We start from the raw sequence: 12558 nt of genomic DNA on the forward strand, positions 1-12558 counted from the left end.
TTGCAACAGCCTCTTTCTAAATCTGCCTGCTTCTACTCTCCGCCCTCTGCAACTCTGTTGCTGCGAGGATTAAGTTCAAAACCCTCTGTATTGTCCACAAGGCCTTTTGTGGCCTGGGGCCTCAATACCTTCAGCTCTCTCTTCCAAAATATCTTCCTTCACGAGCTCTTAGCTCATCCGCCTCCACTCCTCAGGGTCAGTCGCTTCTCCAAGCAACGAGTTGGTGGTAGATCTCTTCCCATGGCAGGGGCCTCCCTCTGGAACAGCCTCCCTGCTTCCCTGAAACTTGAGAATCATCTGCGGTTCTGGAAGCACCTCAAAACCTTTCTCTTTGCTTCTGCCTTTTCTCCTCCTTTCCTCTGCTGACTTCCTGGCCGATACTGAAACTGCACTGGTCACCTGCCCACCCCCCTGCTCTCAAGCCCAGGCCCCCCATCCAGTCGCACACCTGCACTGCCCGTCTGGCAACCCCCGCATTTAGGGACTGTTTCTGTACCCCTACAGTTCCACCACTAGCACTTGACACCTGTTTTCTGCACTACCTTTGCACTTGCCACCAGCTGGCTGTACGCTACTTATTGTTATTTACTTTATTAACCCATGTACTGCACTGTCCCCTCCACCTCCCCCTCCCCCTGCACTTTCCTCCTTCCCCCTTTCAATGCACTTGCGCGATCTGAATGACACCTCGTCTAGTAGGATCATTGTCTGTCTTCCCTCTGTTTCCCCCCCTTGCCTCGTCGTGCCTTGAAACACTTGTGTATAGGCGCGTTATAAATGCCATATATATCATATCATACTGGTTGGTAGTCAACCCAGCTCTATCTTTCTCTCTTTTCCACATTTCCATTACCTATCATAGTGATGTAGACTTACCTGGGTACAACACTACCCCCCACCCCCATTTGCAAAGGCCAACTTTCCCCCTGCAGCTCACTTGCCTACCTGTTTCATATAGGCACGCCTAGGTGGTGGGGTTTCTTTTGTGGGGGATAGTGGATCCTTGAATGGCTGCACTTCTTTCTCCCCCCCCCCCCCCCACCACAGCTCACTTGGCTTCCTCTCCTTTTCCACCAGGCACAAGTCAGTCCATTTCCAGGGCTCTTCAGAGGACCAGATAGTTGCCAATGATCCAAGGTTTGCTCTCCCAACTCTGGAGGTAAGCCTTGATCCATGTTACTTTACGAAGTTCAAAGTTAGCTCGGCACATTCCGGGGCAAGACCCACAGGTGCCCACCACCCAGGTTACATCGCTCACACTGGAACACTGAGCCAGGGCATCATTCCTCCTGGCAGGACATTCCATTTATGTCACTACTCTCACCATGGCATCATTCCTTCAGCAATACATAGAGTATATAAAAACATAGCTACATCAGATGTTTAACCTAACATATTACTTACTGACAGTGGTTTACAATTTAGGTCAACAGAAAAATAAGATGTCCTCTTGGAGAATGGCATTGAACACTAAATTTGTTTGGCTAATCATCCACAAATAAATGAGACAATACAGAGATTGAACAAAATGATTAAGGGTGTCATCAGGTGTGCATGGGGGAATAATCAGGTCTGCCAGGTAGCCGTTTTAGAAAGAATAGTAGCTCATAATTCTCAACCTAGTCTACAATGGAAGTGCCACCTTTCGAGATAAGCAGAGGGAGGAAACCCAATACTAAACTGTGTCATGCATTCATAAAGACTGCAGGTTTGACTCAAGTGGAATTAGAACTATAAAGGAAAGAATTTGTGCTAGACAGGATGATCAAGTGTGGCATGATGAGAAGAAACGTGGTAAAGGAAACGTTCTTAAAAGGTGTAGTCTGGGGATAATGTTCTACAAGAGGATCCTGTGGAGGTGGTCTAGGCCAATTAATGTGACTCGGCTATATCACAGTGCAGTGCACACAGAGGATTGTAGGGTGTGGAACATGATCAGAGTAGCAGTAATCCTGAACAAGGAGGACAAAGAGTTTGCAGTAAAAGATGAAACATCAGAGATGGGAGACAACAACGAGAGAGTAAGCTCATACAGAGAAATGAAGTACGACAGGAAATATGGTTATAGGTTATCAAGGGATTCATACAGAGAAGGGAGGTCATCTAATATACCTTGGAAGTTCCCACATAAGTTTGAAGATGTTGTGTGGCAGGCAATAAAAACATCAAGTCACAAGAATGTAGTGAGAAGGGATGTAGAAAGAGTGACCGAGAGACGCACCCTCCCTCCCCCAGTCAAACCCAGCTTCCAAAAAGTTTTAAAGAATGTATGTTAATGGATAAAGGGCAGATGTGTGTTATGTATCATTAGTTTGGATCCAGAACATGGAATTGGAACTGGTATGATAGAATGTGGAGGAAGGGGCGGGGGATAAAGAAAAATGTTGGAGAGGTGGATCTGGAGCATCTTAATACCAGTGGGACCAAAAGATGCAAGATTCTCCATGCTATCCTGCTAACCATCCACACCTCTCACAGCTAACCAACTGTCTCTCAGGCACTGCTCCTCTATTGCAAATGTAATTCCGGGAGCAGCTCTGGCAGTGCAGAACCCACAGCTGATCAACTCAAACTATCCAGGATCAGCAGTGCAGAAATCTGGAAGGCTTTGGGCCTTCTCCACTTACCTCGGGTCTAAGGAGAACTGGAAAGTGGAGTGCATTCCCTATTCTTTTGTTGTGACCTCACAGCAGTGGAATATCATTTCCACATTCCACTTCCATGGCATCATAGTAGGAGGATACAGCATTTATTGTACTAATTACTTTGTACGGAAGGCATACAATACAGTCCTATCTGTGAAGGTACATAATCGCCATGAAACAGGCATTTATTGATCACCTCCATAGACCCCAAATGGGCTTCTTTGCTCCAAACATCATGTGTCTGGCACATCCCCCTTGAACCACTACCTCCTCTTAACTAAGGTTTTTGATGAGAATGGTGTTACAGATTAACACTTTTCCAAAATTGCTTTACTAAGGTAAGTGGATTTTAAAAGGCACTCTACTTGAAACAGTCAGACGTTGACTCTTTATGGTCTGAGTAAAGAAAAATATTTTGGGCTGGACTATATATTGTAAACCCATGCAATAAAATTGTTGCTCTGTGCTATATAGCAGATAATAATTTTCATAAAATGATTAACAAATCCACTCTTAAGTCATATATGTGACCTTGTAAAATGTTTGTAATGTAATTGGTTTTGCTTTCTTCTCATTCCAGGCAATGAGGGAAAAGTTGGGATGGCTTCCATTGTACTGAAACCAAATCAGTCCTTACACTTAAAAAGGATTTATGAACAAGCTGTGACATACCTACCTGGGTATGCATGCCCACGATTTTTAAGAATTCAGGTAATTTACTCTCCAGTGCAGTTGTTCTGGTAAACGTGATAAAAATGTGAGCTACAGAGTAACATCCCGTTCTCTAACTAGTTCATAGAACGTCACCCATCGAGATATAGGAGTGACAAACCTGTGTCCTGTGTGAGATAGTTTGCTTTCCACGTACATTGGACTAGTCAACCATGTATGTGGGCCTTCTACGTGCTGTCCCTTGCAGTCAAGTTTGTTTTCAATGTGTTCCTATGTCTTGTGAGTCGCTTTCCTTCCTTCCGTTCTTTTCTGTGTTCTTAGGGAGAGGTGGGTGTGTTGTATTCTTGCTTGTGTTGTATTCTCAGGAATTATATAGTGTTAGGGGCATTGCAGGTTACGGTTTGTGTTTTTGGTTGCTCTGGTTTGTTGAGCAGGGTTTTTCTCAGATGTGGCAGATCTGAGGCTGGAATGTGGCAGTTTCTGGCAGAAGGAGATTTAGTTTTCCTTTGAGGTTTGTGTGTGTCTGGGTATGTCTACTACTTCTGAGTAGGCAGGTTGTTGCTCGGTTGGGAGTAAGATGTGGTCGGGCGTGGCAGGTCAGGGCAGGAGGATGACTAGTTTTTTTGCTTGTAATTAACCTGTGCTGCATGGCTGGTTAGTGTTTGGTCCTTAGTTGTTGATTGTACCGTGCTAGGGTTGTTCTTCTGTCTCTTTAGGAAAGGAAGTGTGTGGTGTCTGGCATGTTTATTTGTCATGTGTGTATGCTGAGTGAATGATTGCCTTGCTATCTGTGTGGGTCAACTATCTAGAATGAGTGGTGGAGATTCTGGACATGTAGGGACTGTGAGATGGGAGCCTGAGCTAGAAGGAGGCCTAACCCCTTACTCCCATGTAACCTTCCTGCCTGAGTTCCAAGTATTAAAGTACATTTCCTTTTTGTACTTACTTGACACCTACGTGGTTCCGTGCTGTCTGCTTACTTGAGGTTCCCAGATACTACATTTCTCAATCACGTTTCTTGGGAGAAATTAATGTATGTAACACCACAGTGTACCGTGTGTTAATCCCTCGATCCTATTATACACATATTAAAGTAGATGTTTATCTGACGGAGTTGCATGCTAATAACAATGTGTAGCCTCTTATCTGGGTATTGTAAGGAACTCATGGGGGCAACAGTAAATACAGGTACAAGGGATCACAGTTCAAGGGTGTTTATTAAACTGTATAGGTAGTTTGGAAAAACACCTAATTTAAACCTAAATCTAAATTGGGAGCAAGCACGACCATCAAATAATAATAAGGCAGGCCTAGTGGTGTCTTGTCAAATAAAAGGCCCTATACTTAAAAAAAATAAATAAAACCTATTGCCAATCCTTCAAACTAAATACAAAAAGAGTGTGGGATAGGGTTCACAAGAAAGAAAGAAGTTTTCACAAATGAGAAGTCAGGATGCGGTAGCCAGTGGTCGCCCTTCCCCACGTTTTGAGCACGGGACAAGGCGGGACTCCGGAGCACAGCACATGCTCGAGTTTCCCCAGCACGAGACTACATTACCGTTCTCAGGTATCAGATCTTCAGTAATTAAGTCTCTTTTCTACAAAAAGTCTCTTGCCTCCGAGGACCCTGATATGGAAACGAAACGTGAGGAGTAATGTAGCAGTAAAGGCGGCAGCTATGGCAGTACAGTTAAAGGGAACAGAACGTTAGTGGTGGAACCATGCAGAGTTTAAAGTAGCAGAGTTCTGACTGGACACATGAGAAGCTACGAGGTACGTTTGAGATCATTTTGCAGAATGTTTTGGAAAAATACGAATGATAAGGAATTTTTGTTTGTTTCGTGCCAGCTGGATGAGGAAGGAATAGTGTAATTTATTGTTACTATGCCGGTTGAACTACAGACTGTGACTATGGAAATTGCAAGGATTTAATTTTAAATTACGATGTCGGTTTAAAGACAGGCTATGAATATGGAGAATGCAAATTACACATGTTCTAATGGCAACGGCCATGGAAGGAATTGGCTGAATGCATACTAGATTGGTGTTCAGTATATTAAATGTAAATTTAGATTTTTACAAGGTGATGCAGGTTTCAAGAAGCTGCTGTTGGCAAATATGAGGAAATCAATGGTGACATTTTAAGAATGATATGATGTGTATTGGAAGCCTGTTTTTTGTGTGTGCAGGGAGTGAACCCATTGAGTTGCAGTGAGTGCTGTAGAGCAACAATGTTAATTTGCAGTCAAGGTATTAGTGAAATGAAGCATGCACATATTTTAAAATAATCCTATACGGCATATATTTTTTTAAACAATGTCAGGGTTTTGACAATGTATGAAATATTCTTAAACAATGTGTTTTTTTAATTTAATGTTACAAAGATAAACATGCAAAGTAATTGGATTGATTACTTGCACAGAATTGAGTATTTACATGTTTATTTAAATGTTGGGATACTTTAACTTTTAAAGTGTTTATTTTGTGCACCGTTAGGGCAGTGCCTGATCACCACTGTTCTATTTGGTGTTTTCATCCATCCCTAAGAAATAAGTGCATGAAGTATGTAGGTAGCTCACATGCTGGCCAGATGTGTTGCCCACTGTTAATTCAAGTGTTTAAGGTGTTGGAAATTAGTGATACAGTGATACCCATGAGGAGATTTATGTTTTTTAGATGCATATTGTGGGAGCGTTCAAGTGGTGAAATAGAGATAATTTTTGAGGAGTTCTTGAGATTATTTTAGTGGTGAAATTGAGATGAGAGCATCCAAGTAGGGAGTTTCGTAAGATGCATATTGTGAGAGCATCCAATGAAGTTACATGATGAGTCTTAGGTTGGCTCAGAGAGACCACATAGTTGTTTAAGTGCATAGTTGGGGTTTGTGTTGCTTATTGATTTAGTGAGAGTTGGATTGGAGTTCCATTTTGAGTTTAGGGATTAGTGTTCCCGCTTGGCACACAATTTACTGTCAGTGTACTTAAGTGTTTTTAGTGAAATTTATGCAGTTTTAGACACTGGTAGAGTTGATGAGACACCCCAACTTGGGGTTAATTGTTATAACATTTTATTTGCTGATTTTGTTTTTTATGCAAGCCGATTTTTCCAACCTGTTTGTACTTTCAATAGATTTTGCACAGTAACTTTTGTGAACCTTTCACAGGGTCTGTGTTTCTTCACACCATGTCTGTGTGGATGCGCTTATTTGTTTAGTGTGTTCTTTGTTTTGTAAGTTACTTTTACTATCGTATTCAATATTTTATGTTTTCTTGTGAGAGAAGGGATGAGGTGGTGTTTGTTGTGGAGATTGTGGTTGTTTTATGGTTGTACTAGAGATGAATGCCTACGACGTTGTTTGGCCATTGAAGTTAGCCCCGGTTGTGGGGTTTACGTTGTTTGGCTAGAGAAGTTGCCCCGGTGGTGGGGATAGGTTAGTTCTCGGGTGTGGCAGACCTGTGGCCAGGCAGTGGCAGTACCTGGCGGAAGGAGTTTGTTATTTTGTTAGGGTTGAGATTGTAGGTTTGTTTTTGTCCTTGTGTGGCAAGATTGTGCTCGGTAGTGCCAGTACTGAGACCCTGGTGTGGCAGGCCAGGGTATAATGAGTTTTGTTTTGTTGTGGTTGTTAGTCCTGGCATGTGAGAGAGTGTCCTTCACAATTGTGTTTTATAGGGAAGGAGATGTGTGTTGTATCTTGCATGTATGAGTCTGACTGTGTGTGCAAGCTGGGCCTCTGAGAATGCTGAGTGGAATGTAGTGCTGGAGGGCCGGGGATTCCAAAGATGACGGTTGGGACTTGGAGTTATGAAAGGGACCAGAGTAGAAGATATGTACCTTCTCTCCCACCTCTATGCTGTAACCTGTAACTTAAGAAGAATAAAGCATCTTCTTTATATGCAACTTAACTAGGTCAGTCTGGTTCCTGCTCCTTGTCATTTACCTGATCCAGGATACATCATTATGACATCAATCCCCCTCTTCCGGGCTCAGACCCTTCTTGAATGCTTGCCTCCCTCTGTCGGGTTCACTATACGGCTTGGTATCCAAAACAATTCCACCTTTCCCATTCACAAGTCTTAATGTCTCTTTAAACAACCCATTGTGGACATCCCTCCGTTGTGTTCACTCTTGTCATCACAATGTTATTTGGGACATCATGCCTCGCCCCGTTCTGCAGGCATCCCTCCGTCGGGTTTACGTTTGCCAGTTTCGCAGTTCCTTTACTTTCTCACTATGCAGGATTCAGTTCCCTTAGTTTTCCAATGGTTTGTTGGTCAAAGACTTTAGACTGTACAGAGGATTTTGCTAGACCCGTGTATGAACACTTTGACCTTTTCCTTGCGGCTCTCCCAATGCCTTCTGGTATCAGTAGTTTCAACAAACTGGGGGAATCAAACAGAGTCTCTCGCATGAGCACCCATGTGGTGCCTGACCCCTCAGCAGCTGATTTTCCCGTAAAATGTTAACAGTTGTTTGAACTTCCCTTAAGGTGCTATTTGCTACTTTTGTTCAACACAGTATGGTTTCTTATCGGTTGGCTTGTCTCTGGAGCCAAGGACGGTACCATGGTATCCCCGTTCTGATTATAAGTGTAGGCACGCTCCTGTACTGACATCTGCTGCAACACACACTGGCTATTGTTTGTAGTCTTATGATTCCTTTCTGGGAGCCTTTGCTGATCTGGGTCGGAAAGGGCAAGGTCGCTTCTCTCCTTGTCACCCCTTCGGTTCTCGCCGGCTTTCTCCTCCTCTTGAATTGCCGCCCTTGGATAGGTGCCTTGATGTGCGGTTTGCCTTGCTCGTCATGTGCTCTCGTGCGCCACCTTTTATCCCTGTGGGGAAAGGAAAAGACTGTCGGGTGTGTGTGATTCTGGTCAGTTGCCGGACTTTGCCTGACCCTTGTATTGGGATATGTCAGGTTAACTTCTTTGGTGTTAGTCCATTGTCTTTCGTGGTGTGTGAAAGTGTTTGTGTCGGAAAAGGGGGTGGTATAGTTTCAGAATGTCCTATGTAGTATGATGGGGAAGAGGTGTTATGTGGAATTATAACCCTCTTACTAGGGGGGTGTTGGTAAACTCAGACAAGATTGGTAGGGTTTGTGGAACAAATGGGAATGACTGCGATTATCGTGAAATGAACAGGGGAAATTGTGGAAATGGTAGTGTTTTCTCAAAGTAGACTGGGTTTTCGGGAATTAATGATCGGAGGGATGTGGCGAAGAATGATTGTGAGTATTCGGGTAGGAAACTGGAAAACAGGGATTCTGGGAGAGATAGTTTCTGAATGCAACAGGGTTTGGGATCCTAGTGGATTTGTTATTTACGGAGAAGTTGTTGGATTTGGGCAAGAGAGATTCAATGGGAGGAGGGGAGGCAGATGTGGTACAGCCTACAAAAGACCCAGGGACACTGTCCTCCTCACCTTCTTCACCGGTATAATACTGTGTCTCACCTGGGGAATTACCCAGGTGATCCTCCCTCGCTTGTCCACCTCCAGGGTTGGGATCTGAGAGTGCCAGCCCTTCCCTGCCCACCTGAATAAGGTATTCTGGAGGTCTACTTGGGAGAATACCCTCCGGTTTCTCACAGTATCTTCTACCAAGCTATGCTTGCCCATGCATGCTCTCGTGGTTTTACTTCAGCTCATACTTGCTTCCACTAAATCCCCCAAAGTGTCTTTTTTGTCTGAGGCACTCGTTAACAATACTCTCCTAATCAATGCTGAGCTTGTTTAATTCTCATACTAGATTCTACTGTCTTTTATGAATAAAAACAAGTGCACAGTGTATGATTACATTTGGTAGTAAGAGCTGGGTCCTTGATACCACCTCACTGTGTCTTTGTTATTCCCCCTACCCTTCCGAAACTGACCATTACAGTACAACTGCAGACCACCTTCCTTTTGAAAGCACATATTTAAGCCCTTACATGTGCTTTGTGCACTTTAACCAGAGACTACGACACCTTTAAGTCAGGGACACTAACAACATATGATAATAATGATTGGAGGACATTTTTCCATGCACTGAATCAAAAGTAATTGTTACCCAAGATTTGCATTACTTTGAGGTAACACAATGCTGCCCTCTTTATCTAACACACTGTAATATGTAGTATTGCACTGTGGCATTATACTATTTGTACAACAATCGACATATAGTACATTCTGCAACTCTGGATAGTCCAGAGATTAGTGAAATAGCTCTGACTTGTTCAATGCACCCCACTCTAATCCCATTCAACCACTATTTAATGTTTAGATGCTGAGTAATCTGTGATGGATTTGGTATCGCCAGGTCTTTTTTTACAGATTAACACTTCTACATGGATAGTGTGCCTTTTCACACTTTAATTCATTATAATCTGATCAGTAATTCATCTCATTATTCAAGGATGTTCTCTGACGTATGCGTATGGCTTTCATTACAAATACTTCTTTGTGAAATAAATACAAAGCCATATTGACAGTGTTAAACATGAACTAAACTTCTACAGATTTCTATAACGTATCCAGTACCAAGTACTTTCGTAGAGTCACGTGGTTTGAATAGTCCACGTCACCAAGCTGGGATTCCTCCTTGTTTGGGGTCATTTTGCTCTGTCAATCGGGTGCCGAGTTCTCAGCTTCAGCCCTGGAGGCCAATTTCAGTTTCTAACTGCATGTCATACTAAGAAGAGTACTCCATCTTCTCTCCAGGTTTTTTCACAGGAAAAGGTTATTTCTTCTTTCAGATAAGTACCCTAGAAAGTTCCAGTTTGATAAGGACACATTCCTTCTGCCATATGAAGCATGTTCCCAAGATATGACAAAAGCAAAAACTGTTTGACAAACAACAAACACAGAGACTCCACTCAGGCAAGGACCCACTCCAATAAATGTAAAATGTTTGAAAGCTCTATGGCACACTTTGTGTTACTTAAAATGTGATTGCACGCTGATCCCATTTACAAAATGTTTCTCATTTTGTTCATAACCACGGGAAGGTAAAATTCTGCATTGGGAAATGGACGAGCCATTCTACTCTTCAGTACATCTTTGCACAACATTTGGGCAGCTGCGATCTTGAGTGCAATGTCCGGTCAAGATTGCTATTTTAATTGGGGACATATCTCATTCTTTTTTCTTGTCAAGACGACTATTTCCAGCCAGTGAAGACAGATATGTTTTTTCTTTCGGTCTCAAGTACTACTTCTGCAGAAAAATATAATGGATCTTGATAACTCGTACAAGAGACACAAAATCCAGAAAGAGGCAGAAGTGAGCACAGTCTAATATTCATAGTCAAGAATATTTGTCTTCTGAACCATGTTTCTTTATACGAAATCACAACAATAATATCATCGAACTCCTATCGCCATAAAAATGTAAACTTTTTTAACCAGTTTTGAATTTATATTTACCTAAAAAGGTATAAACTATTTTGAAAGATATGAGGAAAATATAAATACTCGTGGGATGTCATGGTTAGTATCAATGTAAAGCAATCTGTCCATTCCAACCCATTTAACTCTTGTTTTTGAGTTATTCTGCTGGGCTATATGAAAGTACTTCATTCTTAATTACTTCTTAATTATTAGCCTGTTGACATTATGGCTCTACATGTTAATGTGATGAGGAAAATGTGGTGCATGTACTGCTAAAGGAAATACATATTCAAGTACTGCTTTTGTTCTTTTTTTTAGGATACCATGGAAATTACTGGAACTTTCAAACAGCAGAAATTTCGATTGGTGCAAGAAGGTTTTGATCCATCAGTGATAGTTGATCCTCTCTTTTTCTTAGACAATTCTGAAAAATCATACATAGCGATGACCAAAGACATTTATGATGGAATACTAGCTGGTCACATACGATTGTAACTTTTTTTGAAACTCAAAAAAAAATGATTGAGTTGAATTACTGGCAAATTGTGCATTGAGAAAAACCTCAAGAAAACTGAATTTGTTTCAGAATAATATATTCTTGTTATTAATTCCTTTTGGAGGCACTGTTGAAGACATCAACAGTACATGTTTTTTTTCCACTAATGCACGTGACCATCAGCATAGAAGGAGCAATATGGTAGAGTTCACTGAGTCATGGGTAGAGATACACTTGGAAGCCAGCCAGCACTCGGTTGAGACTACACACAACTAAATGTTATTCACAATGAGTATTCTAAAAAACAGAAAAATGAAAGCTCATGAAACAAGTAGCAATTTAACATCCACTTTGTGTGAAATAATTGTCACTTCTAGATTATTGGTAATTTCTTTACTTGGTGTTTGAATTGCCAGTTCCTTGTGGTTAATATTGTGAGGTTGCCACCAATTTGAGATACATTCCTCTCTCTGTTTCTTTTCTGAGTTTGACATCAGAAAAACACAAGCAAACTGCAATAACCAGGGTGCCCCCTGTAGGGATGTTAAACATTTGTATAGGAGATTACAAAAGAATGAATAACGTTTGCTTTTTTTTACCCCAGATTCAAACTAGGCTTAATTTGCTATCAATCTACCCTTCAATTCGATTGCCATTTTCATGCAACATAATCCAGCAACGTGAAATCTATATGGTGCTCTTATGAATACTTCATAGTCCACATAATGTCTTAGATAAACACAGTGTATATATTATATTATATTTAATGAGGGTTTGATGAAGATGTGATTTTTTTATGGTATCCCTTGCTTTGTCCATTGTCTCTTTTGCTCTTTTCATGGTACCACTTGCTGATTTCATTGTATGCCCGGCTCTTGACATGACATCCTTTGCTCTTGACACAACAACAATTGCTTTTGTTTCATGGCATCCTTTGGTCCTTTGATTAAAGAGTGATAGAAGAACCAATATTTGTTGTGTGTGAACACATCTGCATCTGTCCTAAGCACATCAATGTCTTCCAGCCTCAGGAAAAATGTCATACATCAAAAATGGGCTCAGCTATAAATTAGAATGATTATAGATTCAGTTCCCTCAGGCTTGCATAGTGTTCCACCCCATATTGTAGTTTGTAGGTCTTACAAAGAGTAGGACATGGCCATAATCATGTGGAGCATGTAACCTAACTTGTTTATCTGCCAATTCACTGCTTTCCTTAACTCACTTCATCAGGGAGGTGCCATTTTTTATGCAGGTTGTGGCCCTTCACAGAAAACAAATTCATGCGTGTTCATACTGCGCTATATGTGTTGCTTTTACCATTAAAATCCCTCTCCACTGACTAAGGCATTATTTATGTAGTGCGTGCTTTATCTTGACATGGAT

The 12558-nt window shown here is 41.7% G+C and overlaps 1 protein-coding gene across 1 annotated transcript in view; it reads left to right on the top strand.

Annotated features, from left to right (window-relative positions):
• The window catches only part of SLC27A6 (solute carrier family 27 member 6), a 678599-nt gene extending 666458 nt beyond the window's left edge, over positions 1-12141 (top strand). The window contains exons 9-10 of the mRNA XM_069625623.1: positions 3226-3356; positions 10995-12141. Of these exons, the coding sequence (XP_069481724.1) occupies positions 3226-3356; positions 10995-11171 (308 nt within the window). The 3' untranslated portion in view covers positions 11172-12141. The remainder of the gene's footprint in view (positions 1-3225; positions 3357-10994) is intronic.
• The last annotated feature ends 417 nt before the right edge of the window (positions 12142-12558 follow it).

This window comes from Ambystoma mexicanum, chromosome 6p (genome assembly GCF_040938575.1).
Source record: "Ambystoma mexicanum isolate Mex_15411 chromosome 6p, UKY_AmexF1_1, whole genome shotgun sequence".
Lineage (NCBI taxonomy): Eukaryota > Metazoa > Chordata > Amphibia > Caudata > Ambystomatidae > Ambystoma > Ambystoma mexicanum.